Raw genomic sequence first — 26865 nt, 5'->3', positions numbered from 1 at the left:
GGGGGGGCTTGGGAAGAACAGAGGTGTACCTTTGGCACTTGGGTTGGCCAATAAATGTTAGTCCAGCTAGTGAAGTCCACATCAATTAAATGAATTTTTAAAAAAATACAACCGAGGATATCTCGCAAGTTGGCAAGTCTTCAAATGAAAAGCTAAGAATAAGACGTCACAAATTTCAGAATCTTCAAATTAATTGATCCAAGTGTTCATATGGAAACAAAATAAATCTCTGTACATTCAGTGTAGTTCTGCAATATAACATTGTGAGAATGCCTGTTTACATGTATACAAGGTACTTTATGAAGATATTTGTAGTTTTTTTAAATCATTGGTTACTGATGTGTATTGTGGAAAATGCATCCAACTGACATCATTGCATTAGTTGACTATAATAGTCAAGGACAACCTCTCTACTTGTGGTCTCTGCCAAACTTTAATTAAAACAGAAAACCCTGTGAATAATTGAGTACTAAGTGCTTAACTTGTGGCAAATTTTCAGAGCCTGTATTTTTAACCAGGTACTTAAAGAACGAGAGATAGTAGGAACTGCAGATGCTGGAGAATGCGAGACAACAAGGTGCAGAGCTGGATGAATACAGCAGGCCAAGCAGCATCATAGGAATTTGGTCCATCTGTGCATTTTAGGTAATGACTTCTGGTGCAGACAGCTGCTCTTCGCAGCTCTCAGACTGACTAATCCAAATATGTAACAATTTACACTTGCAACTACAATTGCAGAAATCATTGATGAAACAATAGGCAAATGGTAGACGGGTTACTTAACCCAACACAGTTCAATTCCATTTTCTACATCATGTGAAAAAGGATATTCACAGATAGACAAAGCCACTGGAGGCAGTCAAATGAGGGGAAAGTGCAGAAATAAAGGTGAGAATTACTCCTACCATTTGCTGATGCACACAGACATGTCAATTCAAAGAAAGCTTAGAGTCATTTTAATCCCAAATTGTTTACTCCAAATCAATTTTACATTCGTGTTAATATCGCCGTGTCCAATACAACAGCTTGTGTCAGTAAATGTCCATTATGCCCACACAACACCTTCATTTCCTCCTTAGGAGGAAATTGTCAAATCTTGAGAATATACAGCAATCCCAAATGGGGGAACTGATCTTAGCAGAGAAACTGAATTTTTCTCTCTGCTTTGAAGGGTTGCTAACATTTCCTTCTCTTCCGCCTCCAACTCCATTGAATTAGAATTAACTGGAGGCTGTGACATTTTGGGTAATAAGAATTGACCCTCCCCTATTGAATCTGTGCTCCCAGCAGCAAAATTCAACTATAAACAGAAACAAAAAAATGATTTGCAAGACCCATTCAAGACCCAGGTTCTGTTGACCAATTTGGCAAATTAATCATGGACAAAATTACCAGCATCACTGACGAAGACCAGCATTTGCATCAATAATTGGTGTGCGTTGTGCACTAGCAGAGCCCTTCTGAAAAGTAAATTAAGGCACATTATTAAGGCAAGTTAGTTAGATTTAAATTTTCATTCATACACGGTATGAATCGGAAGTGCTGATTGTTGGCAACATTCAAAAACTGGAAGCAGCAATGAATTCTAACTCATACATCTAATCTGAATGCAAAACATTTTCAAATTGTGACATAGAAATAAAATGCAAAAATAGATTTGTAAAAAAATGTTCGTAGGAGACAAGGTGATATGATGTAGTGAATTGTTAGTAATCGAGGCTTCTGAAAGGCACCAGAAGCCACTAAGATGGAGCAAAAGTTAGGAAACAATGGGATAATAACCAATTGTGACTCCATCAACTCAATGGAAACGAGACAGTAGCAGATTTGACACTTTTGCTATGTGAATGCTCTGTCAACATATTTACTGAGGGCTTCCACTAGATGCCCCAGGCATCGGCCTGAATCAGAAGTTACCTTCTGCAAATGGAGGTCCCACACCACAGATACAAACGAAGGGATAATTGGACCAAGGCTTGCGTAGTTGCAGTTCAGACAAACCAGGCTGTGAAGTGAAGAGGAGGAAGTTCCTCCTCAAAAGTGCAAATAAATAATTATTGTGCAGCCAGAACAAACAGGAGTGTTTGTGGATTCCACAGGAATAGATTTGGCCGCAGTCACTTTGGGCTATCTCTCTGCCCACTGACCACACCCTGCAACCCCCCAAGCCTCCAACTAGTCAATATTGTGCTGAACTGCAATTGATACCTTGCTTGTCACAGCAAGATAGCTACCAACTTGTCCTTTCCACACCTGAAGTTAAACCTGAGCTATGAAGGCATTAACAGAATGGCTTTTTTGGTTCTGATGTTTTGCTCAGACAATCACTTAAATGCAATATGTGATACATAATTTACGATTTCAACATTAATGTCCACAACCACAATGCTACAACATAATAATCTAATTACAGCATACGATTCCTCCATGGGTCAAAACTACTGTAGAACGAGTTTTTTAAATACAGTTATCAAATTTTTTTTGGCACATTCCAGCAAACATTCAGAACAAGTTTACACTTGAGTAGTTTCCAGGCACTTAAATCATCAATTGGCTTATAAAGTCCCAACGACAAACAGCAAAAAACAAAAAAAGGTCTGACGAAGTGGCAAAATTACAGAGATGTAAATCTAATTCTCTAATCCACCATGAAAAGGTACAATTCTCTTTAATTTGAGGATGCAGCTCCATGTATACGTCCACCTCCATCGTTCATCGACCACCTTCCACCCTCATCCCTCTCTCCAACGCTTTCCACCCCCAACCACAACATGACAGAGAGAGAGAGAAATTAGCACAATTTTGCTTCAGAAAAGAAATCAGTCAGGGATGATGCTTTCAACCCTGCAATTTCAGGTCAGATTCAAGCCCCAAGAGACAGAGGCAGAAGCACACCAAATAACCCACTGCAAGGTCCGAAGCCTGAGAGAGTAATAAGGCCAGGTATGTAGTCTTGAAAAATCAGATATTCATATCTCAGATTCAAGTTCATCTCTGCGTCTTGCTTGCATCCTCTTCTCTGGTGTAGAGTTTAATTATCCCATAATCGTGCAATTTCTTCCATAACTTCATTTCCAATTTCATGTCATGATTGGAATAAAAGACCAATTTATGGTAGTCTCGATCAAAATAATGATCTGAATATTTTGCATAGTCTTCGGTGATAAATCCATAAGCACTAACCTAGTCATGAAGGCAATAGGAAACATTTTAAACAAACAACGAACACTGCAAAACGGAAATACACACATTTCAAGCCTAAAACTCTAAGTGCAAACTGATTTCGCAGCAAAAAAGGTAGATCCTAATTGGCCAGCTTTGCTCATTTTGTGACAAAATGATTCTATCTACAAGATGAGCAACAACTCATTGAGGCTCTAATGACAGCACCTTCCAAAACCTGGCCTTTAGCAGGCCAAGGGCAGTAGATACATGGGAACACCACTATCATCCGCACATTAGGCTCCAAGCCACATCCTGACTTGGAAATTAAATTGCTGTTCCTTCATGGCCACTGGATCAAAATCCAGGAACTCCTTCCATAACAGCAGTTGGCCAACACAAAACCTGAATTTCCTGGGGAGGTGCTGAAGGATCGATCTGTGCCTGGCTAAGCTGGCTTACCCACTAGACATTATTCAGTGGGTTCAATTAAACTATGCAAGGGGGAAAGAATTGGTTTTTGCCAACCATGAAAGAGTTGGCACATTCAAAAGCAAACAAGAAGTTTGGAAAATGCTTGTATGTGACAGGGGATTTGTGGGGTCGGAAGTGGCTTGAGGGGACTGTAATTATGTTACAGCTTTTATACTCAAGAACTAAATGTTGACAATCTTGAAGGTGGAGTTACAGGTAGGCAGGATAGTGAAGAAGACGTTTGATACACTTGCCTGTATTGGTCAGTGCACTGAGTATAGGAATTGGGAGGTTGTACAGGACATTGGTCAGGCCATTTTAGGAACACTGCATGCAATTCTGGTCTCTCAGCCATAAGAAAGATGTTGTGAAACTTGAAAAGGTTCAGGAAAGATTTTTCAAGGATGTTGCCAGGGTTGGAGGGTTTGAGTTATAGGGAGAGGCTGAATAGGCTGGGGCTATTTTCCCTGGAGTGTCAGAGGCTGAGGGGTGACCTTAGAGATTTGTAAAATTGTGAGGGGCATAGAAAGGGTAAATAGGGAAGGTCTTTTCCCCAGGGTTGGGGAGTCTAAAACTGAGGGCATAGGTTTTGAATGAGAGGGCAAAGATTTAAAAGAGACTTGGAGGCAACTTTTTCAAACTAAGGGTGATGTGTGTACAGAACGAACTTCCTGAGGAAGTGGTTGAAGTTGGTACAATAACAATATTTAAAAGGCATCTAGATGGATACACGAATAGGAAGGGTTTAGAGAGATATGAGCCAAATACTGGCAAATGGAACTAGATTAATTTAGGATATCTGGTCAGCACAGATGATTTGGAATGAAGGGTCTGTTTCCATGGAGTACATTTCTATGTCCCTAACTAAATGGCTACTTTTTTTGATCTATTCAATATGATCTATTGTAAGCTCTCAGGGGTAAATCTGCTGGAGCCCTTTAGGCTAGAAGCCTCTTCAGTGATAATATCACACCCCCGTCCCATTAAAAAGGTTAGAAGTGTTCTCTGTCATTTCAACTGCTAGCTGTCTTGGAACTTGGCCTCCAGCCCAACTAGGCAGCTGAAATGCCAGGGCAGGTGGCAACTGTGAATAAAGAAAAATAAACCTCTCACCTCATCACAGGAATGTATAGCTGCAAGGAGCATCGTTGCACCAGTGGAAGGACGATAAATATTACGGTGTGAAGTCTTCAATATATGTGCCCACAAAAACCTGCAGAGATAATATTACATTAAAAGAATGAGCCAATCCTTTAGAATAAAGTTTCAAATGAGACTGAGAATATTTATTGTTCCTGCTGATGAGAAGAAGTAGGTTTAATATCATAAAGCTTATTTTAGCTACAATTGAAATAAAGAATATTAAGGCTGCACAAATAGAGATTAACAGCCGCAGACCGTTTTGAAAATAATTTTTTACGACTCAGCAGAGTGTGTGGTCTACAACAATTTACAGTTCTATCAATTATTCAGTGGCTTAATGGAGCTAATTAATGCAAACATTTCTGTTCTTCACATTAGAGAAAAGACGCACTAGGGAACAGTACATCTAACAATCCACACAAACGAAAGCAGATCAGAAGTTTTGGCTATCAGGAAAAACCAAACTGAACAAGCTGGGACTCTTCTCTAGAAAATAGAAGGTTGATTAATTCACTAAATTAATTTATTTAATAAAATTAAGAAGTGAAGCGAGACTCATGGAACATACTCCAATCTGTTCTGCCATTGAAATAGCTCCTGGCTGATCCACATTAGTCCATTTTTAAAGTCATTGAGACATACAGCACGGAAACAGACCCTCTGGTCCAACTTGTCGATGCCAACCAGATATCCTAAATTAATCTAGTCCTGTTTGCCAGCATTTGCTCCATATTCCTTTAAACCCTTCCTATTCATGTACCCATCCAGATGCCTTTTAAATGTTGTTATTATACCAGCCTCCATCATCTCCTCTGGCAGCTCGTTCCATACACGCACCACCTTCTACATGAAGAAGTTGCCCCTTAGGTCCCTTTTAAATCTTTCCCCTCTCACCTTAAACCTATGCCCTCTCGTTTTGGGCCCCCCTGCCCTGCGAAAAAGATCTTGTCTATTCAACCTATCCATGACCCTCATGATTTTATAAACTTCCATAAGGTCACCCCTCAGCCTCCGATACTCCAGGGAAAATAGCCCCAGCCTATTCAGCCTCTCCCTGTAGCGCAAACCCTCCAACCCTGGCAACATCCTTGTAAATCTTTTCTGAATCCTTTCAAGTTTCATAACATCCTTCCTACAGCAGGGAGACCAGAATTGAACACAATATTCCAAAAGTGGCCTAATCAATGTCCTGTACAGCTGCAACACGACCTCCCGACTCCTATACTCAATGCACTGACCAATAAAAGGCAAGCACACCAAACACCGCCTTCACTACCTGTCTACTTGCGAATCCACTTGCAACTCTGACTTCCTCAGCCTAACACAACCATGTCCAAGATATACTGGAAATTGATAAGATTTGAACCGTGAGCAGTGAGCAATCTGTTTTGAACATACTCAACATGTGAACAGTCACATTTGTCTGGGAGGGGTAGAGAGTGCCTCAATCATTTCTCCTCATCCCAGACCTACATCCCAATTCCTTATTCTGATTCTATGATGTATAATTCTAAATGGGAAGGTGGTAGCATGATGGTAATGTCAGCAGATTACTAATCTAGAACTCCAGGCTAATGTTCTGGGGCCGTGGGGTTAAGACTGGAAAGTGTTCCATGAGTCTTGCTTCACTTCTTAATTTTATTAAATTAATTTAGTGAAATTTGAATATAATGAAAACAAATAAGCCAGCCTAATGGCAACCAGATAATCACGTTTAATTGTTGTAAAACTCCATCTGGTTCACTAATGTCCTTTGGTGAAGGGAATCTTCATCCTTACATGTGACTCCAGACCCACAGCAACGTAATAGACTCTTACCTGCCCTCTGAAATTGTCTAGCAAGACTCTCAGTTCAAAAGAATTTCAGGCAGGGCAACAAATGCTGGCCTTGCCAATGATACCCACATCGCATTGACAATCAAAATGTAAAAACAAGACTAAAAAGGGAAGACAGACTCTCAACATTTGCACTGTCAAATCCTCCACTAGTTTTGTAAGCTTTCAGGAGAACAAAGAAAATTACAGCACAGGAATAGGCGCTTCAGCCCTCCAAGCCTGCACCAACATTCTGCCCATCACAACTAAAACCCCCTACCCTTCCAGGGACCGTATCCCTCTGTTTCCATCCTGTTCAAGTATTTGTCAAGATGCCCTTTAAAAGTCACTATCGTATCTGCTTCCACTACCTTCCCCGGCAGCAGGTTCCAGGCACCCACCACCCTCTGTTTAAAAAAAAAAAAAAAAAAAAAAAAAAAATTGCCTCATACATCACCTTTAAACCTTGCACTTCGCACCTTAAACCTATGTCCCCAATGGGAAAAAGCTTCTGACTGTCCACTCTGTCCACGCCCTTCATAATTTTGTAGACCTCTATCACTCTTCAACCTCCATCGTTCTAGTGAGAGCATCCCAAGTTTCTCCAACTTCTCCTCATAGCTAATGCCCTCCATACCAGGCAACATCCTGGTAAATCTTTTCTGTACCCTCTCCAAAGCCACCACGTCCTTCTGGGTAGTGTGGTAACCTGATTGAACACAATATTCCAAATGCGGCCTAACTAAGGTTCTATAAAGCTGCAACTTTACTGAGCAATTTTTAAACTCAATGCCCCAGCTGATGAAGGCAAGCATGCCGTATGCCTTATTGACTACCTTCTCCACCTGCATTGCCATTTTCAGTGACCTGTGTACCTGTACACCCAGATTCCTCTGCCTATCAGTACTCTTAAGGGTTCTGCCATTTACTGTATATTTTCCATCTGGATTAGACAGTCTGAAACGCATTACCTCACATTTTTCCCGGATTAAACTCCATCTGCCATCTCTCTGCCCAAGTCACTAACCGATCTATATCTTGCTGTATCTTCTGATGGTCCTCATCGCTATCCGCAATTCCAGCAACCTTTGTGTCATCCGCAAACTTACTAATCAAACCAGTTACATTTCCCGCCAAATCATTTATATATATTGCAAATAGCAAAGGTCCCCCCAACACCCATCCCTGAGGAACACCACTAGTCACAGCCCCCCATTCAGAAACACACCCTTCCAACCGAGCCAGTTTTTTTAATCCATCTTGCAAGCTCAACTGTGACCCCGTGCGACTTCACCTTCTGTACCAGCCTGCCATGAGGGAACTTGTCAAAGGCCTTACTAAAGTCCACATAGACAAAATCCACTGCCCTACCCTATATCATCTTCATCACTTCCCCAAAAGACTCAATCAAGTTAGTGAGACACGACCTCCTCTTCACAAAACCATGTTGCCTCTCACTAATATGGCCACTCATTTTCAAGTGGGAGTAAATCCTGTCTTGAAGAATCCTCTCCAATAATTTCCCTTCCACTGACGTAAGGCTCACCGGCTTGTAATTAGCTGGATTATCCCTGTCAACACTGGCTATTCTCCAGTCCTCTGGGACCTCCCCTGTAGTCAGTGAGGATACAAAGATTTCTCTCAAGGCCCCAGCAGTTTCCTCCCTTGCCTCTATCATTATTCTGAGGTATATCCCATCAGGCCCTGGGGACTTGTCTACCTTAATGTTTTTCAAGACCTCCGATACCTCCTCCCTTTTGATCGCAACATGACCCAAACTATCTACACCCCCTTCCCCAGACTCATCATCCACCAAGTCCTTCTCTATGGTGAGTACTGACGCAAAGTACTCATTTAATACCTCATCCGTTTCCTCTGGCTCCATACAAATTTCCTTCCCTGTCCTTGAGTGGGCCAACCCTCTCCCTGGCTACCCTCTTGCTCTTTGTATACATTTAAAAAGCTTGGGATTTTCCTTAATCCTGTCGATCAATGACTTTTCATGACCCCTTTTATCCCTCCGGACTCCTTGCTTAAGTTTCTTTCGACTTTCCTTGTATTCCACCCTTGCTTCATGTGTCCTCAGATTCGTAGCCATGACAAATGCTTCCTTGTCCTTTTTAATTAGGCTCACAATATCTCTCGTTGTCCAAGGTTCTCTACATTTGGCATACTTATCCTTCAACCCTACAGAAACACGCCGGTCCTGAGTTCCTATCAACTTACACTCAAAAGCCTCCCACATACCATATGTTGATTCGACCTCAAACATTTGCCTCCAATCTACAGTCTTCAGTTCCTGCTTAACATTGTTATAATTAGCTTTTCCTCAATTTAGCACCTTCACCTGCCAATTACACTAATTTTTATCCATCAGTAACTTAAAGCTTACTGAATTGTGATCGTTGTTCCCGAGCTGCTCCCCTACTGAGATGTCGACCACCTGGCCAGGCTCATTCCCCAATACTAGGTCCAGTGCGGTCCCCTTCCTAGTTGGACTATCTACATACTGTTTCAAGAAGCCCTTCTAATGCTCCTTACAAACTCTGCCTATCTGTGCCCCAATCACTAAGTGAGTCCCAGTCAATATATGGGAAGGTAAAACCACCTACGACAACAACTCTGTTACTTTTACATCTTGTCAAAATCTGCCTACATATCTGTTCTTCTATCTCCCACTGGCTGTTGGGAGGCCTATAGTAAACCCCATACATTGATTGCACCCTTCCTGTTCCTGAGCTGTACCCATATTGTCTCGCTGTATGAGCCATCCATGGTGTCCTCCCGCAGTACAGCTGTGATATTCTCCTTAACAAGCAGTGCAACTCCCCCACCCCTTTTACATCCCCCTCTATCCCGTCTGAAACATCTGTATCCTGGAACATTAAACTGCCAATCCTGTCCCTCCCTTAACCAAGTCTCTGTAATAGCAACAACGTCATAGTTCCAAGTACTAATCCGAGCTCTAAATTCATCTGCCTTACCTGTTACACTTCCTGCATTGAAACAGATGCACATCAGTCCACCAGACCCGCTTTGATCAGTGTCCACACACTGCCTGCTCTTCCTCTGAGTCTTAATGGCCTATTCTCTAGTTCCTTTTTAGTCCACTCACCTTTGCTTTGGCTCCCACTCCCCGCTAAGCTAGTTTAAATCCTCCTGAGTGACACCAGCAAACCTCCCAGCCAGAATATTTGTGCCCCTCCTGTTTAGATGCAACTTGTCCTTCTTGTACAGGTGCCACCTGCCCCGTAAGAGATCCCAATAGTCCAGATATCCGAAACCCTCCCTCCTATACCATCTGTTTAGCCACGTGTTGAGCTGTACCATCTTTCTATTTCTAGCCTCACTGGCACGTGGCACAGGGAGTAATCCCGAGATAACAACCTTGGATGTCCTGCTCTTTAATTTTCTACCTAACTCACTGAACTGCTGCTGCAGGACCTCGTCACTTATCCTACCCATGTCGTTAGTACCAATATGTACCATGACCTCTGGCTGTTCACCCTCTCCCTTCAGAATGCTTTCTGCCCGTTCAGAGACATCCTGGACCCTGGCGCCAGGGAGGCAACATATCATCCTGGAGTCTCTTTTACCACAGAAGCGCCTATCTGTACCCCTAACTATAGAGTCCCCTATAACTACTGCTCTGGTGCTCTTTGTCCTTCCCTTCTCAAGAACAGAGCCAGCTGTGGTGCCACCAGCCTGGCTGCTAATGCTGTTACCCCCGGTAGGTCATCCCCCCAAACAGTATCCAAATGGTATACTTGTTAGAGAGGGGGTCAACTACAGGGGGATTCCTGCACTGACTGAATGCCCCTTCTAGCGGTCACCCATCTCTCTGCCTGCACCTTGGGTGCCACCACATCTCTAAAACTAATTGTCTATGATGCTTTCCGCCATTGTCATGCTCCTAAGTGCATCCAGTTGTCGCTCCAACCTATCCACGTGGTCAGTGAGGAGCTGCAATTGGGTGCGTTTCCTGCAGATGTAGTTGTCCGAGACACTGGAAGTGTCGTGGATCTCCCACATCTCACAAGTACAGCACTTAACCCCACTGACTGACATTTCTATCACCAATTAAACTGTTTAAGAAAGTTTGTTAAACACTTATCCTTACTTATTGCTACGAATACCCGAGGTAGGTCTTCCCTCACTCCCCTTCAATAAAAAATTACTTTACATTCTTTCAGAGAACACAGGCTCACTCTATAACATCCTTTACAATTTTGAATAGAGTTTGATAAAGAGGATGTACAGAAGAGGGCAGTGAAAGTTCAAAGCTAGATACAAAATAATCATTAACAAATCCAGTGGTGAATTCAAGAGCTACATTTTAATCCAGAGTCTGGAACTTGATACTTTAGACAGGGGTTCAGTTAGCTGGTCAGCTGCTGAATAATGCCAAGAGCATGGGTTCAAATCCCACAGCGGCTGAGGTTACCACGAGTATCCTTCTCAAACTCTCCCTTTGCCTGGAGGGGTGGGATCACTCTCTAACAAGGGCGAGAGAGCGAGAGATCTTCTGGGACTATAACTATTTTACCACATGGAGTAGTTGCAGTGAGTAGCATTGATGCATTTAAGAGAAAGCTAGGTAGGGATAGACAAGGGAGAAAACATTATGTTGATAGAGACAGATGAGGTAGGGTTGGAAACTGAAGCACAACACAACAAATAGGAGGAGGAGTGGACCATTTGGCCAATCAACGCAGCTCCAGCATTTCATACCATCATAGCCAATCTTGTGCTTCAACTCCACTTTCATTATCATTCCCTACATCTCCTGGTTCCTTGAGGGAGCAAAGAAATCTGCCAATCCCAGACTTCAATAGATTCAATGATGGAGCATCCACAAAGCTCTGAAAGAGCACTCCAAATATTCATAACTCGGACTAAGAAATCTCTCCTCATCTCAGTCCTAAATGGTCATCCACTTGTCCCGAGTCTGGGCCTGTCTGTTCTAGATTCCCCATAGAGGGGAAACAACCCTTCAGTTTTTACTCTATCGGAATCTTGTACATTTCAACAAGGTTGCTCTAAACTTCACAGAATGCAGACCTAAATTAATTAGCCCCCCATCACACAACACCCTCCTCATCCCAGGGTCAAATTTAGTGAAACTTTAAAACCGTGCACCATAAGAAATAGGACTGGAAATAGGCCATTCAGCCCTCTAGCCTGCTCCGCCATTCATAGAGGTCACAGCTGATCCAACATTCCTCATATCTACTTCCTGTGCCATTTCCCCATGTCCCTTGATTCCCCGGCTGATCAAAAACCTCTCTCAGCCTTAAGTATACACAAGGTCTCTGTGGCAAGAAGTTCTAAAAACTCAAAACTGAAATTTCTCCTCATTTTTCAGGCTTAAATTGGTCCTCCTCAATTCCAAGACTATGCCCTCAGATCCTAGACTCTCCCATGAGGGAAAACATCTTCCCAGCATTTACCTTGTCAAGGCCCTTAAGATTCCTATATGTTTCAATGAAACCACCTTTCATTCTTCTAAATTCCAATGAGTAGAATCCCAACCTGTTAGCCTCTGCTTGTAAAACAATTCCTCCAGAACAGGATTCATCCTTCTCTGAACTGCCACCAATGAAATAATTTTTTTTTTTTTTTTTTTTTTAAAAATAAGGGGACCAAAACTGCCCAGAATGCTCCAGATGTGATCTCACCAGCACCTTGTATAGTTACAGTACAACTTCCCTAAGCTTATATTCTGACCTCTGAAATAGCAGCCAACATTCCATTAGTGTTTCTGATTATCTGCTTCCCCTATTTGCTGGCTTTCAGTATTTCATGCACAAGAACCCAAATCCCTTTGTTACAGCTTTCTGCAGTTTTTCTCCATTTAAAATAATACTGTTCTTTTGCTCTCTCTTCCAAAAATGAACTGCTTCACACTTTCCTACATTATAATCCATTTGCCAACATTTTGCCCACTCGCTTAACCTGTACTGCCTCCATTACAAGTGCATCCTTTTTTAAATATAAATATAGAGACCAAAACTATACACAGTATTCAAGGTGCGGTCTCACTGGCGCCCTGTTCAGATTTTGCAAGACATCAATCACCTTGCATTAAAAACTAACATAACACTTGATGCCCTAATTACATTACTTATATGCTAACTTTGTGTTAAATAAATGAACACAACCAGAATGTGCCTGAACAACGTGTCCCAGACTGTCAATATTTACACGTTTGCTTTTCCATTTTTACGGCCATAGTGAATTACATCATACTTTCCCAAATTATACATCAAGTTACTCCCTCATGCAAGCTGTACACATCTTTAACCACCTCACAGTTTACATCTTCCCCTCACTTAAGAGACAGAGTAATGTGCCTCAATCAGGGGTATAGCTTGTGATTAATGCAATCCCAGTGTGGATCCTTTCAGAAAAGGAATCACAAAAATAGAAAATGCTGGAGAAACTCAGCTGATCTGGCAGCACTTGAAGAAATAAAATGTTACTGGACCATTTACAGTTTCTCTTTCCACAGAGGCTGCCACATCTGCTGAGTATTACATAATCTTAAGGTTAAAACAGAAGGACATAATTGCACTGTTACAATGGCTCAATACTTCTCAGAAATATTTTGTATGGAGTGGTCATTGCTGCATTGCAGGAAACTCAGTCCCCAGTTTGGAAAAGCTCCCACCAAAAACAGCATGATAATGAACAAACAATCTGATTTCTGTGGTCTTGATCGAAGGATGACTGTCGAATTGTAGAATCCCTACAGTGTGGAAACAGGCCCTTTGCTCCAACAAGTTCACACCGACCCATGGAGCACCCCACCCAGACCCATTGCCTATAACCCACCTAATCTACACATCCCTGAACACTATGGGTAATTTAGCATGGCCAATTCACCTACCCTGCACATCTTTGGACTGTGGGAGGAAACCGGAGCACCCTGAGGAAACCCACACAGACGTGGGGAGAATGTGCAAACTCCACACAGACAGTTACCCGAGGGTGGAATTGAACCCGGGTCCCTAGTGCTGTGAGGCAGCAGTGCTAACCACTGAGCCATCATAGAATATCTACAGTGTGGAAACAGGCCCTTTGGCCCAACAAGTCCACACCAACCCTTGGAGCATCCTATCCAGGCCCATCCCCCTATAACCCACCTAATCTACAGGCCCCTGAACACTATGGGCAATTTAGCATGACCAATTCACCTAACCTGCACATTTTTGGACTGTGGGAGGAAACCGGAGTACCCGGAGGAAACCCACGCAGACACAGGGAGAATGTGCAAACTCCACACAGACAGTCGCCCGAGGGTAGAATTGAACCCCGGTCCCTGGAGCTGTGAGGCAGCAGTGCTAACCACTGAGCCACCGTGCTGCCCTAAATGCTATTAGCCAGGATTCTGGCTAGAATTCATCGACTCTGCTTCAGTATGGTGTAATGGGGTGTTTTTATGCCCACCTGACACCAGACAAGGCTTCAATGTAGCATTTCCGTCGAAGCTAACACTTCCACAGCAGCAACTGCAACAATGCAGCATCCTCAATTACACACTCAAAGCTCAAGTGAGATTTGAACCCACAACCTTCTGGCTCAGATTTGAGAGTTAACCAACTCAGGCATAAGATTTCAAACTCAAACACATTCATATCTCACCTCCAGAGACTTCAGTGCGGTCACTAACAGCTGTGCTATTTTACTGCGCAACACAACTCCCCAAACAACATTGTCAGAAATATTCAATTTTGCTATGTCATTTAGAACGAATCATAGAGTGATAAATTTTTATTGCAGCTATGGTTTATTAATACTAAGTCAAACCTAATATTCAGTGAAAAATTAAAGCAATCATTTTACACAAGACTATTTGTTTTCCAATATTGTATAATTATTCTGTATTTTAAACGGAAACCTTAAAAGCGAGAAGACTTGAAGTTGATTTTTAACCAGGAAACCCAAGGTCAGTTCTGCCTATTTACCTTTAGATTTGCATCAGTCTTAACTAAAGAACTTAACGTTGCCTTAGTTCCCTCACTGTCATGACCACAGAAACTCAGAACAAAGATCAAGAGTAGGTGAATGGGCACAGAACAGTTGGTAATGTAGTGGTCTTTTAGTCAAACATAAAAAGCAATTTCATTAGGAGGGAGTCCTTGGAATGTTTAACTCATTCAACCATGTGTGCATTTTATGTAGAAGATCATCCTTTGCAATCTCCACGTTTGTAACAAGTGCCAATTCAAATGATTAAGACATAAATCCATCAATATCTAACCAGATATAAACCAGTTATGCACACAAATGTGGATCATTGATACTTGGTATAAAATGTAAGCTGATTAAAACTCAAGCGAAGATTGTCTGGGAGATAGATGGGCATATAAGTGATCTAATCAAGTGGACATGATATCAGAGGCCGTAAGAGATGGAGAATGATCTAATGCGATTAAGCACAGTTGAGATCAGGCGAGTAGGTGGAAAGATCTCAAAAAAGAAAGGCAGCTTCTAACATGAATTTTTGTTATGAATGAACGAGCGATTTTATTGTCACGTGTATTTTACCGAGAAAAACAGTAAAATACAGTGAAAAGCTCTTCCACTGTCACCATGATCTAGCACCATTTTGAATAGTTTAAGAATAAGAAACAAAATATAAAGATTAGATAAATGCGAGGTGCTGCATTTTGGAAAGGCAAATCAGAGTAAGACTTATACACTTAATGGTAAGGTCCTGGGGAGTGTTGCTGAACAAAGAGACCTTGGAAGTGCAGTCAGAGGTACTTGGATGGTGAAGGCGTTTGGTACGCTTGCCTTTATTGGTCAGTGCATTGAGTATAGGAGTTGAGAGATCATATTGCAGCTGTACAGGACATTGGTTAGGCCACTTGTGGAATACTGCATGCAATTCTGGTCTCTCTGCTATAGGAAGGAAGTTGTGAAACTTGAAAGGGCTCAGAAAAGATTTACAAGGATATTGCCAGGGTTGGAGGGTTTGAGCTACAGGGAGAGGCTGAATTGGCTGGGGCTATTTTCCCTGGAGCGTCAGAGACTGAGAGGTGACCTTATAGAGGTTTATAAGGGTCATGAGGGGCATGGATAGGGTAAATAGACAAGGTCTTTTCCGCTGGGTGGAGGACTCCAAAACTAGAGGGTATAGCTTTAAGGTGAGAGGGGAACGATTTAAAAGGGACCTAAGGGGCAACTTTTTCATGCAGAGGGTGGTGTATCTATGGATAGAGCTGCCAGAGGAAGTGGAGGCTGGTACAATTACAACATTTAAAAAGGCATCTGGATGGGTACATGAATAGGAAGGGTTTTTAAAGAGGGATATGAACTAAATGCTGGCATGTAGCAGTAGATTAATTTAGGATATCTGGTCAGCATGGACAAGTTGGACCGAAAAGTCTGTTTCCATGCTGTACATCTCTTTAACTCCATATAGCTTAAGGAGAGGCCATCAATCCTGAGCCAGCTCATCATTAACAATGCCTGCACCACCAACCCTTCTCCAATGCCTCACTGCTGTCTACACCCGACCCAACTGACGCTGAAGTCGCCACTCTTCAGGCACATCTTTCGCCATTGGGCCAATTCTCCTCTGCCATCGTCTCGCCTCTGCCTATGCCAGATCCACCATTGTCAGAGTTGCATCTCTTGCCGTTGGGCCCACCTTGATGTCGCCAAGGTGCCCTTCCACGACCGCTTCGTCGTTACGAGCGCCAGACCCAACCGCTGCTTAAACACTGTACTATGATCATTCCAGAGATTGGGGATTATCCAATCATGCTGTTTCTAACAAAGATGACACGTTTTGAACAAGACATCTGACTCACAAGGTGGCTTTTGTTATCCACGTCCCTTTTAGCTCGGTTGGTTGGACGGCTGGTTTGTAGTAAAGTGTGACATCAACAGCGCGGGTTCAATTCCTGCTCCAGCCAAGGTTATCATGAAGGTCCTATCTTCTCAACATTGCCCCACACCTGATACATAGTGACCTTTAGGTCATACTAGTCACCCGCTCGCTAATGAGTCAGCAGGACTATGGCAACTTTTCCTTTACAAATCCAATCATCAGTACATTCTCAAGCATTTGACTCATTCTCCCTTTTAATAGTACAATATCAAACCTTCTTGTTTTTTTACCTATTTCGAACGTATCGAATAAAATCAGGGTGGTACATCTTGAACTTTTCAGGTCCAACGTTTTCTCCAAAATATGTCGGTGGCCTAAGACATAAAGAAACAGAAAACCAAAATATTATAGTCATTCTTCTTACATCTCCTTCCACTACTACAAATGCATCCAGCTTTCAACTCCCTGAAGCCTCCAAAGGCACATGCAGTTCTCATCCACCATGTCTGAAGGTAGTGAATTGTGGCTCCACAGGGACTGTCATTAATACCTTCCTAAATAGTTATCCCTCATGTGTGACCAGAGACAAGGAATGTAGTGGGCTGTTCAACTGTGAAAGGATGGGAAACACTCCTACACACTGCACTACCAAACACAAATGAAAAAAACCCATCAGCAACAGAAGTCCGAGTTTGGCTTTCCTCCCCATCTTTCTTCCAATTGGACTCTCAGTTGTGAAGTCATTGTAAAAGGTTATACCATACAGTTTGGCAATTAGAGTCAGAGCACCTCTGTAATGAATTCCTAGAATTAACTTGATGCAAAAATGCACTGTATGGTCAGGACAGATTTTTATATATCCACTAATTAATCTCCATTGCAGAATATAAAACCACGTGAAGCAGAAAAAGGTAGATATTTTGAATCAAATTGTTCAGACATGCTGCAACACCCTTCTAGAGCAACCTGAATCCGGGCCTCTGTCTTAGAGGGAGGGACACTACCACTGCACCAGCCGAGCCCTTTGAAGCAAAGTAAGGTGCCTGAAGGGAAATAACTGGTTGCATCTGTCATTGCAGTATCCATGTTAAAGATCTACTTTCCCATGTTCGTACAGGGATTAGACTGTCGTTAGGTAAATCCTTACCCTGTGTGACATTGCCCCACCCAACAAGAAGGTGAATGGGAAATGCTGAATACATCCAGCATGAGAGACAAGTCGCTTCGTTTTGCACAGTGTGTGCACTCGAAGCTAGGAAAGCAATCTTTCCGCTCTGCTGCAGAGTGAGCAGATGAAGTTTAATTTGGATAAACGTAAGGTAGTGCATTTTGGCAAAACAAACAAAGGCAAGATTTATAAGATTAAGAGTAGGGCCTTGGGCAGTTTGTGACCTAGGCATTCAAATACATAATTCTTTGAAGTTTGCATCACATATAGACTGGGTGGTTAAGAAGGCGTTTAGCAAGCGGGTCTTCATTGCTCAGACCTTTGCGTATAGGATATGGGACGTCATGCGGAGGTTGTACAGGACGTTGGTGAAGCCTCTTGTGGAATACCGCGTCCACTTCTAGTCACCCTGTTATAGGAAAGATATCATTAAGCTGGAGAGGGTTCAAAAGGGATTTATCAGGAAGTTGCCAGGAATGGAGGGTGAGAGTTACAAGGAGAAGATGGGGCTTTTCTCATTGGAGCATAGGGAGTAGAGAGGGGACCTTATAGAGGTTTGTAAAATCATGAGGGCATAGGTAAGGTGAATGGCAAGTGAATAGAATCCCTAGAGTAGGCGATTTCAAGTCTAGGGGGCATATTTTTAAGGTGAGAGGAGAAAGATTTTAAAAAAAAGAGACATGAGGGGAAATTTTTTTTTAAAACCAGGGTGGTTCGTCTGTGGAATGAATTTCCAGGGGAAGTGGTGGATGCAGGGTTACAGAGTTTAAGAGACATTTGGATAAGTTCATGAATAAGAAATATTTGGAGGGATATGGGCCAAGCACAGGCAGGTGGAGCTAGTTCAGTTTGGGATTATGGTCGGCATGGACTGGTTGGACCAAAAGGGTCTGTTTCCATGCTGTATGACTCTACTAATCACAGTGTGACTGACTCTCTCATTAGAGTGTGATGCATCAGCATGCAAATGAAAATAAGCCACAACAACCTACCTGTGGGATTTGTCATGTCCCTTTTCTATGGGTGCATTCAGTATGGCAGCTTTTACCATGTAGTAATCTCGGTTGTGGTCTGGAAGAAAAACGTATCTTGTCTCCTTCAAACAGAAGGGAGTAAGAAAAAAGGAATTACACAGAGAATGAAACAAGTGGCTCAATTACAAAGGGATATGAAGTTGTACAGACTAATAATGACATTTCTCATCTACAAGTAGTAAGTATTGCTACCAATTACACAAATCATAACCAAATTCTAACTAGCTGTAAAAAGAAAGGTTGATTTTCCTGTATTATTTACCACAACAATATAAAGTGTTTATTTAAATTTCTTTTCCCACATTAATAAAAGGATCCTGGAATAATTTACTGCTTTTCAAATTATCATCAAGAACAAACTACTTTGCTGACTCAACTAATTTTCGTTTCCCTCCAATATTGCCTTGCAGTACATCATAGTTATTACAGAGGCAAAGTAATTCAGATGTTGTAAAGTCTCCTCCTTTCTGAGCAATCTGATAACGCCAGTGCCATCTATTCTAAAGATAAAGTATTCAAACTCTACTTGGTTCTCCATTTTCTCCCCTCCGTTCCAGTCACTGAAAGTTATATTACATCCAGAATCCAGATCATAGAGTGTTGTCTCTCTCCACCACTCCACAGTTATCATGTTGTTTGTTTTACTCCAGAAGACTCTGATCTATTACTAGTCCATAACATAATGAGGATGAAGCTTCCTACTTTAACCCAACCTACAGCTCATTCCTCAATTTTTTATAATGTCCGGATGCTTAATTATGTTTTTGGACTGAATATACTATGGTGTCAGCCATGCCTCATTGTGTCACATGCTTGCATTCTAGTCAGAAAATTTGCGTTCAAGCTCCACTTTGGAACTAGAGGATAAAATCTAACAACGCTTCAGTACAGTACAGAGAGAAAAGACAAAGATCGATCCTTGAATGACCGAACATTTCTGAATGCAACCTTGTCCCTCACAATTCCAGCATCTACCCAGATTCATGCTGTACACCATTCCCAGGTGAGCTGTAGTGATGTCTGAACATTACCTGTTACACTGTGCATTGCTGGGGGAGCTGCCTTTCGGATGGACAATCACACCAAATGCCTTTTCTGTTCTTCATGTCACCGAGTCATACAGCACAGAAACAGGTTCTTCGGCCCACCAGGTCTATGCCAGCCAACAAACACCAAACTACACTAATCCCATTTACCTGCACTTGGCCCATTGCCCACTATGCCCTGGTATTTTAAGTGCTCATCCTGATGCTTCTTCAATGTTGAGAGCACCTGCCTTCATCACCTTCTCAGGCAGCACATTTCATATATCTATCATCTTCTGGGTGAAAAACATTTTTTCTCAAATCTCTAAACCATTTACTCCTCACCTTAAAAACTTGTGCCCTCAGGGTTTTAGACACGTCCGCCATGGGGAAAAATGATTCTCACAATTTAGCTTGTCTATACCTGTCACAGTTTTGCGTGCTTCAATACCACCTCAGCCTTCTCTGCTCCCAGGAATATAAACCCAGCCCATCCAGTCTCTCCTCTTAACAGAACTTTCATCCCAGGCAACATCCTGATGAATCTTCTCTTGCAGGTAGACGCAAAACATTCCATGGTACAATTCTGAACAGGAGATGGGAGTTTGCCCGTGTCCTGGCCAATTCATTTTCAACCTGCTTTTACTAAAACTGATCATCTGGGAGTTCACGTTTCCATTTTGTGGAAAATTGGGAGTCTTGGACACGTACAGCATTGAAACAGACGCTTCGGTCCAATTTGTCCATGCCAACCAGATACGCTACATTAATCTAGTCCCATTTGCCTGCATTTGGCCCATATTCCTCTAAACATTTGCTATTCATATACCCATCCAGATGCCTTTTAAATGTTGTAATTGTACCAGCATTCACCACCTCCTCTGGCAGCTCTTTCCAAACACACACCACCCTCTGTGAAAAAGTTGCCCCTTAGGTCCCTTTCAAATCCTTCATCTCTCACCTTAAACCTATGCCCTCTAGTTTTGGACTTTCCTACCCCGGGGAAAAGACCTTAGTTATTCACCCTATGTATGCCCCTCATGATTTTATAAACCTCCACAAGGTCACCCTTCAGCCTCTAACACTCCAGGGAAAATAGCCCCAGCCTATTCAGCCTCTCCCTACAGCTCAAACCCTACAAACTGGCTGTGCACAAATTTGCTTCCTTTATTACAATGGAATTTAAACTGCAAAAGAAAACACCTTGGATTCTGAAGCTCTTTGAGACATGCCACAATCATGAAACGTGTTCTATAAATGTAGGTTTTTTCCTACTTCATATGGACATGACATTTACCAGGATATGAAAGGAATGGTTTTGTCAAGTTTCTTTTCAAAGCCAACAAGGTGAATAATAAAGCCAAAACCTTTAATTTTCACTGATATATTGTAAAAGACAAAGATCAAACCTTGAATGACCGAATATTTCCGAATGCAACCTTGTCCCTCACACTTCCAGCATCTACCCAAATCCATGCTGTATATCATTCTCAGGTGGGCTGTAGCGATGTCTGAACATTATTTGTTACACTGTCCAGCTCATGTAATAGCTAGGTAGAAGTAATTTCTTCTAACCAAACCGTTTGAGATGTTTCTCTTGCTGTTACACCAGGTATCAGATGTGGGATCTCAGTGTTAGGCTGTGGCTGTGCTCCAGGATATTGAGCACCTGATCAAAGCTGAAACTGAGGGATTGCCAAGCTACCAAAGACAAGGGATAGCTGGAAATTACTGAACTAGGGAAGGGAGAGACTGCAGGAGAATTTGAAAGCAGGGATGAGAATTTTAAAATCCCAGACTTTGTTTGACCAGCAGCCAGTATAAGTCAGCTTGCACGTGGACAATGGGTGAATAGGACTTGGCACAAAGCAACAAAGGTTTGAATAACCTCAAGTGCACAGAGAAACGAGAGATGAAAGAGTGCAATTGTCAAGTAAGAAGTAACGAAGACACGGAGTAGCTGCTGAGCAGAGCGTGGAATAAGCTACGTTAGAAGTGAAAATATAAACAGTTGAAGTGGATGTGTGGTCACAGCATATCTCAGAGTCAAAGGTTTGCACCAAGGTTTGTAAACTGTGCAGTTCGGCCTCAGTCAGCTGATCTGGGAAAACACTTTACCTCCGATTGCGGCAGAGCAATATATCCCAAACGGTGATACGCATACAGAGAATTTTTCATTGTATTTGTGGAAAATGTATAAAGTGATGTTCTGGTCCCTACATCTTTCTCAAATCCTTTAGTGATGGCACCATTTGCTCTACACAAGAAAAACAGCAGAAATAAACAAATAATCAGACAAACAGAAAACAGGACATTTTAACCCTCTAATGTTTCTCCCAGCCTCCTTTACATTTTACAATCTACAGACTTTTAAAAATTTGCTTCTCTTAATTACTACTTCCGCATTTATCTAATCTTCCTTTTACTCTTCTAGTGGGTAGCACTCCACTATGTAGACTTCATAAAATTAATACAGAAATATGCACACTACATATTGACGTGACTTTATGAATTTTAATTATTCTATTTCCAAGAATCACCAAGTTGGAATGGAGTTATAAATGAGGGCAATAAACAAAATAGTAAGCCCCTTTTACAAAGCCAAATATTCATGTGAATCACTGGTACCAAAATACAAACAAAGTTTCGACAGGAATATTGATTTCAAAACAATTAAAACTAGTTGTTTCAGTGGAAATAGCACCAAAATCTGAAGGTTGTAAACAACACTCAAATTTCATTTCTGCACCACAATAAAAATACCATGCACTAAATATCCTTGGAGGCTGCCAATATATGGCACAATTGGTAGGTATTTTCTACTCAACATGTTCAGAGATGTTATTACACACCTCTGGAGCACGTGGTACTTGAACCCAGGCCTCCTGGCTCAGCGGTACAGATATTACAACAGAACCCTGTAGAATCGGAATAGTGTTGGAAGCAGAAGCTGGATTCCATGCCCAGGCTCAATTTATTTAAAATCCCTCAATTCAGCAACGAGAAGATGATTTTTCTTGGCCTGGTCTGGATTAGCATTCTACAGCCAAGAGATGGAATGGATAGGATTTTGGCTTTTCCTTTCATCTTGGTACACAGAGATTCCAGGCTCATTTGTCAATATCCCACATTGAGGTACAAATAGAAACATACCGGAATACATAGTCATGTTGATCAATTTCCTCACCCTTCCGAGAGCCATTCAGAATTCCACCGTTACCGATGACCGCACAACGAATGCAGGAAGATTTATTTGGTCTTTTCTCCCAGTCATCAAACATGAAAGCGTTTGCAGAAGTGTTAAGATAGCTTAAGGCATCTTTCAGGTCTGCAACATAGCATTAAGGTTATTTTACTAATACAGTTTACTGCTTAATTTCACAAAAAAAACAACAGTTTAAACAAAAAGAAGGATATTTAAAATTTAAAAATATTGGATTTGCAAACTGAACAAAAATATGCATTTTGCCAAAACAGTTTCTCTTACACTGCTTCAAGTACAGTAACAATACAAATGCATTTGGACTAACATTTTCAAATTATAATCTCCATTTGCCCTGACGGGACTAAGAATTACAATACTGAGCCAGATGACAAGAAATTAAATAATTGAATTTAAATAATTTACCCCTAGCTGAAGATGCACTTTGTAAGCTTCAAGTTGTAATGCTACTTGCAAACTGCTTTTCGTGATATCACCCCATGTTTTATTTAAGTTCTTGAGTAATATTGCTGATCCTTTATATACGCAGTCTCACCCTCAGACTTTTTGAAAGCATATTTATAATGAGTCCTGATTAGGATACGAAGTAGGGTATAAAACAAGCATTCATCTATATAAACGATCAAAGTGGTTTACAAGTTTTGGATCATATAGGGATCGATTGTTACATTTTGCAATTTGATTATCAATGCGAACCATTAAGGCTTCCATTTTATTAATCATTGTATTGATTTTCTTGAAAGAAAAAGAAGAGACTTGACAAAACCATTCTTAACATGTGGATGCCCTGGCATATGTCAAACCAAATGAACTCAGCGAGGTGGATAGAGCTTGCATTAATAGAATACATTTCATGATCTTGGGATGTCCTGCAAGATTAAAGCAAAAGCCAAAACCCTGTCATTGAGTCAAAGACTCACACAGCATGAAAACAGACCGCTCGGTCCAATCAGTCCATGCCGACCATGTTCCTGCTTTTGGCCCATATCCCTCCAAACCTTTCCTATTCATGTACTTATCCAAATGTGTTTTGAACGTTGTAAATATACCTGCATCCACCACTTCCTCAGGCAGTTCATTCCACACATGAACTAGTGTAAAAATGTTGCTCATGTCTTTTTTTAGAACTTTCTCCACTCACCTTAAAAATATGCCCTCTAGTTTCGAAGTCCCCCACCCAGGGGAAAGACCCCCTTGCTATTCATCTTATCTATGCCCCTCATGATATTATAAACTCTATAAGGTCACCCTCAACCTCCTATGCTCCAATGAAAAAAGCCCCAGCCTATCCAGCCTTTCCTTATAACTTAAACCCTCCATTCCCAGCAACATCCTGGTAAAACTTCTCTGAACTCTCCAATTTAATAATATCCTTCCTATAGCAGGGCAACCAGAACTGGATACTACTCCAGAAGAGATCTCACCGTTGTCCTGATCAATCACAACATGACTTTCCAATTCCTATACTCACAAGTCTGAGCAATGAAGGCAAGCATGCTAAATGCCTTCCTAACCACCCTGTCCACCTGTGTTGCAAATTTCAAAGAATTATGTACCTGAACCCCTAGGTCTCTCTGTTCTACAACACTACCCAGGGCCCTACCATTAATTGTGTAAATCCTGCCTTTGTTTGTTGTACTAAAATGCAATGCCTCACATTTATCCAAAAGAAACTCCATCTGCCACTCCTCAGCCCATTGACCCAATTGATCAAGATCTCTTTGTAATCTTAGATAACTTTCTTCATATCTACTATAGCACCAATTTTTGGGGTCATCTGCAAACTTACTGACCATGCCTCCTAGATCCTCATCCAAATTGTTTATATAAAACAACAAACAAAAGTGGACCTGGTACCAATCCCTGTGGAACACTGCTGGTCATAGGCCTCCAGTCTAAAAGACAATCCATTCAATCTCTTGGTTCAAAAGATCCTAATCAGCAAAGGCTAATGAGGAAACTGTCCTCTTGTCACTGAATTTAAAAAAATCACCTTGGGCCAATGAGTACCAGTGAGGCACTCTGTATCATTTTCCAAAGGGTTTTCATCCACAGAACGTTGGAAGTTAGAATCCTCAATAAGATAGTTATTTTCTGTGTAGTATAGAACTCTTGAGAAACCACAGCAATGTCACTGAATTTCTCTCTCTCACTCTAAAGACATAACTAATTCTAAACAGCCAGGGACAAAGACAAGATAGAGATAAAGTTTGTACTCTCAGTGCCAAGGCTGCTAAATTGACATCAGTGGGTTGTGAGGCACCCTGTGCACCCATTATCTATGAACATGTTTAGAAAGAATGCCAGCTGGAGGGTGAGCGGGGAGGCAGCTAGTCATCCTGACATCTTGGGTAACTGTTCCATATTAATTGGACAGAAGGATTCAAACTGTGCTTGACAGAAGGTAAACTACCCCCTGCTGGGAACGAAATCCATGGTCATCAGTTGGGAGTAGCTGCCTTCGTTAGATGGAAGAGGGATTAGGGATGATGGAATCTTGCATGCTTTGTTGTGCCATTGCCGTTGCTGGATCAACATCATGGCACTCCCTGCTAACGCTGTGGGACTCCTACACTGCATGGCAGTTCAAGAAGGCAGCTTACCATCACCATCTCAAGGGCAACAAATGCTGGCCCAGCCAATGACATCCATGTGTCCTGCATTGTTAACCTAAAATTAGCTAAATAGACAGGAAGTGTGTATACAGTTGAAGGTGGTTCCCTGATAACCAGAGGACAAAAGGAAGGAGTCACAAGTGGTGCTGAATATTGCGCAAGCAGTAAACATCCCCACTTTTGACTTTATGGTGCAGAGTAGGTAACTGATGAAACAGCTTACGGTGGCTAGACCTAGGACTCAAACCTGAGGAACAAGGGCTCTGGTAGTGCAGTGGTAGCAGCCCTATCAGACCCAGGTACAATACCCACCTGTTCCAGAGGTGTGTCATAACATGTCTGAACAGGTTGATGAAAAACATCTGCCGAGGAACTCCTGCAGGTTTGTGATTCCACACTGTGTCCAATGAGGTCTTGATGTTAAGCATAGTCACTCTCACCTTACCTTTGGAATTTGACTCATTTGTTTTGAGCCAAGGCCATAATGAGCTGGGTGGCAGTGGAGGACACCAAACGGAGTGTCTGAGAGCAAGTTATTACATAACAAATGCTGTTTGATAGCACTGTTGACAAACTCTTCCATCTTTTCACTCATGATCCAGAACAGACTGACTGATCAATGTTATAAGTGTATTGGAGCAGTTTAATTAGGGGTGCAGCAAACTGAGGAGCACAAGTGTCCAGTACTATTGCTGGAATATTGGCAGGCCTATAGCCTTTGCAGCATTCAGTGCCTTCAGCCAATTCTTCACATCATGTGGGGTGAATTGAATTGGCAGAAGATTAGCTTTTGTGATGCTGGAGACCCTTGGAGGAGGCAGAGATGGATCATTCATTCGGCACGTCTAGATGATAAAAGATTGTTGCAAATGCTCCAGACTTAGAGGTGGCATGGTGGCTCAGCAGTTAGCACTGCTGCCTCACAGCACCAGGGACCCAGTTTCGATTCCACCCTCGGGCGACTGTCTGTGTGGAGTTTGCTCGTTCTCCCAGTGTGTACATGGGTTTCCTCCCACAGTCCAAGATGTTGGCCGTGCTACATTGCCCATAGTGTTCAGGGATGTGTAGATTAGGTGGGTTTTAGGGGGATGGTTCTGGGTGGGATGGTCCGAGAGTCGGTGTGGACTTGTTGGGCCGAAGGGCTTGTTTCCACATTGTAGGGATTCTATGATTCTATGACTTGTAATTCGTATCGAAGTGTTGGGTTCCCCCATTATTCCGGATCAGGGAATTTGTGGAACCTGATCCTCCTCCTCCAGTGATAGTAGGAACTGCAAATGCTGGAGAATCTGAGATAACAAGATGTACAGCTGGATGAACACAGCAGGCCAAGCAGCATCAGAGGAGCAGGAAAGCTGACGTTTC

General features: G+C 42.1%; 1 protein-coding gene across 7 annotated transcripts in view; it reads right to left on the bottom strand.

Annotated features, from left to right (window-relative positions):
- st6galnac (ST6 (alpha-N-acetyl-neuraminyl-2,3-beta-galactosyl-1,3)-N-acetylgalactosaminide alpha-2,6-sialyltransferase) overlaps positions 1 to 26865 on the bottom strand; it is a 108604-nt gene that overhangs the window by 1563 nt on the left and 80176 nt on the right. For all 7 annotated transcript variants that reach the window (XM_048610886.1, XM_048610888.1, XM_048610891.1 and 4 more), the window contains 6 exons: positions 22816 to 22990; positions 21781 to 21919; positions 18596 to 18699; positions 16726 to 16809; positions 4750 to 4849; positions 1 to 3183 (listed from right to left, as the gene is read on the bottom strand). The exon at positions 1 to 3183 is cut by the window's left edge and continues 1563 nt beyond it. In XM_048610886.1, coding sequence (XP_048466843.1) covers positions 2989 to 3183; positions 4750 to 4849; positions 16726 to 16809; positions 18596 to 18699; positions 21781 to 21919; positions 22816 to 22990 — 797 coding nt within the window. In that variant the 3' untranslated portion in view covers positions 1 to 2988. The remainder of the gene's footprint in view (positions 3184 to 4749; positions 4850 to 16725; positions 16810 to 18595; positions 18700 to 21780; positions 21920 to 22815; positions 22991 to 26865) is intronic.

This window comes from Rhincodon typus, chromosome 23, assembly GCF_021869965.1.
Source record: "Rhincodon typus isolate 14 chromosome 23, sRhiTyp1.1, whole genome shotgun sequence".
Lineage (NCBI taxonomy): Eukaryota > Metazoa > Chordata > Chondrichthyes > Orectolobiformes > Rhincodontidae > Rhincodon > Rhincodon typus.
Note: the sequence above shows the minus strand (reverse complement) of the source record. Positions and strands in the feature narration are given on the sequence as shown.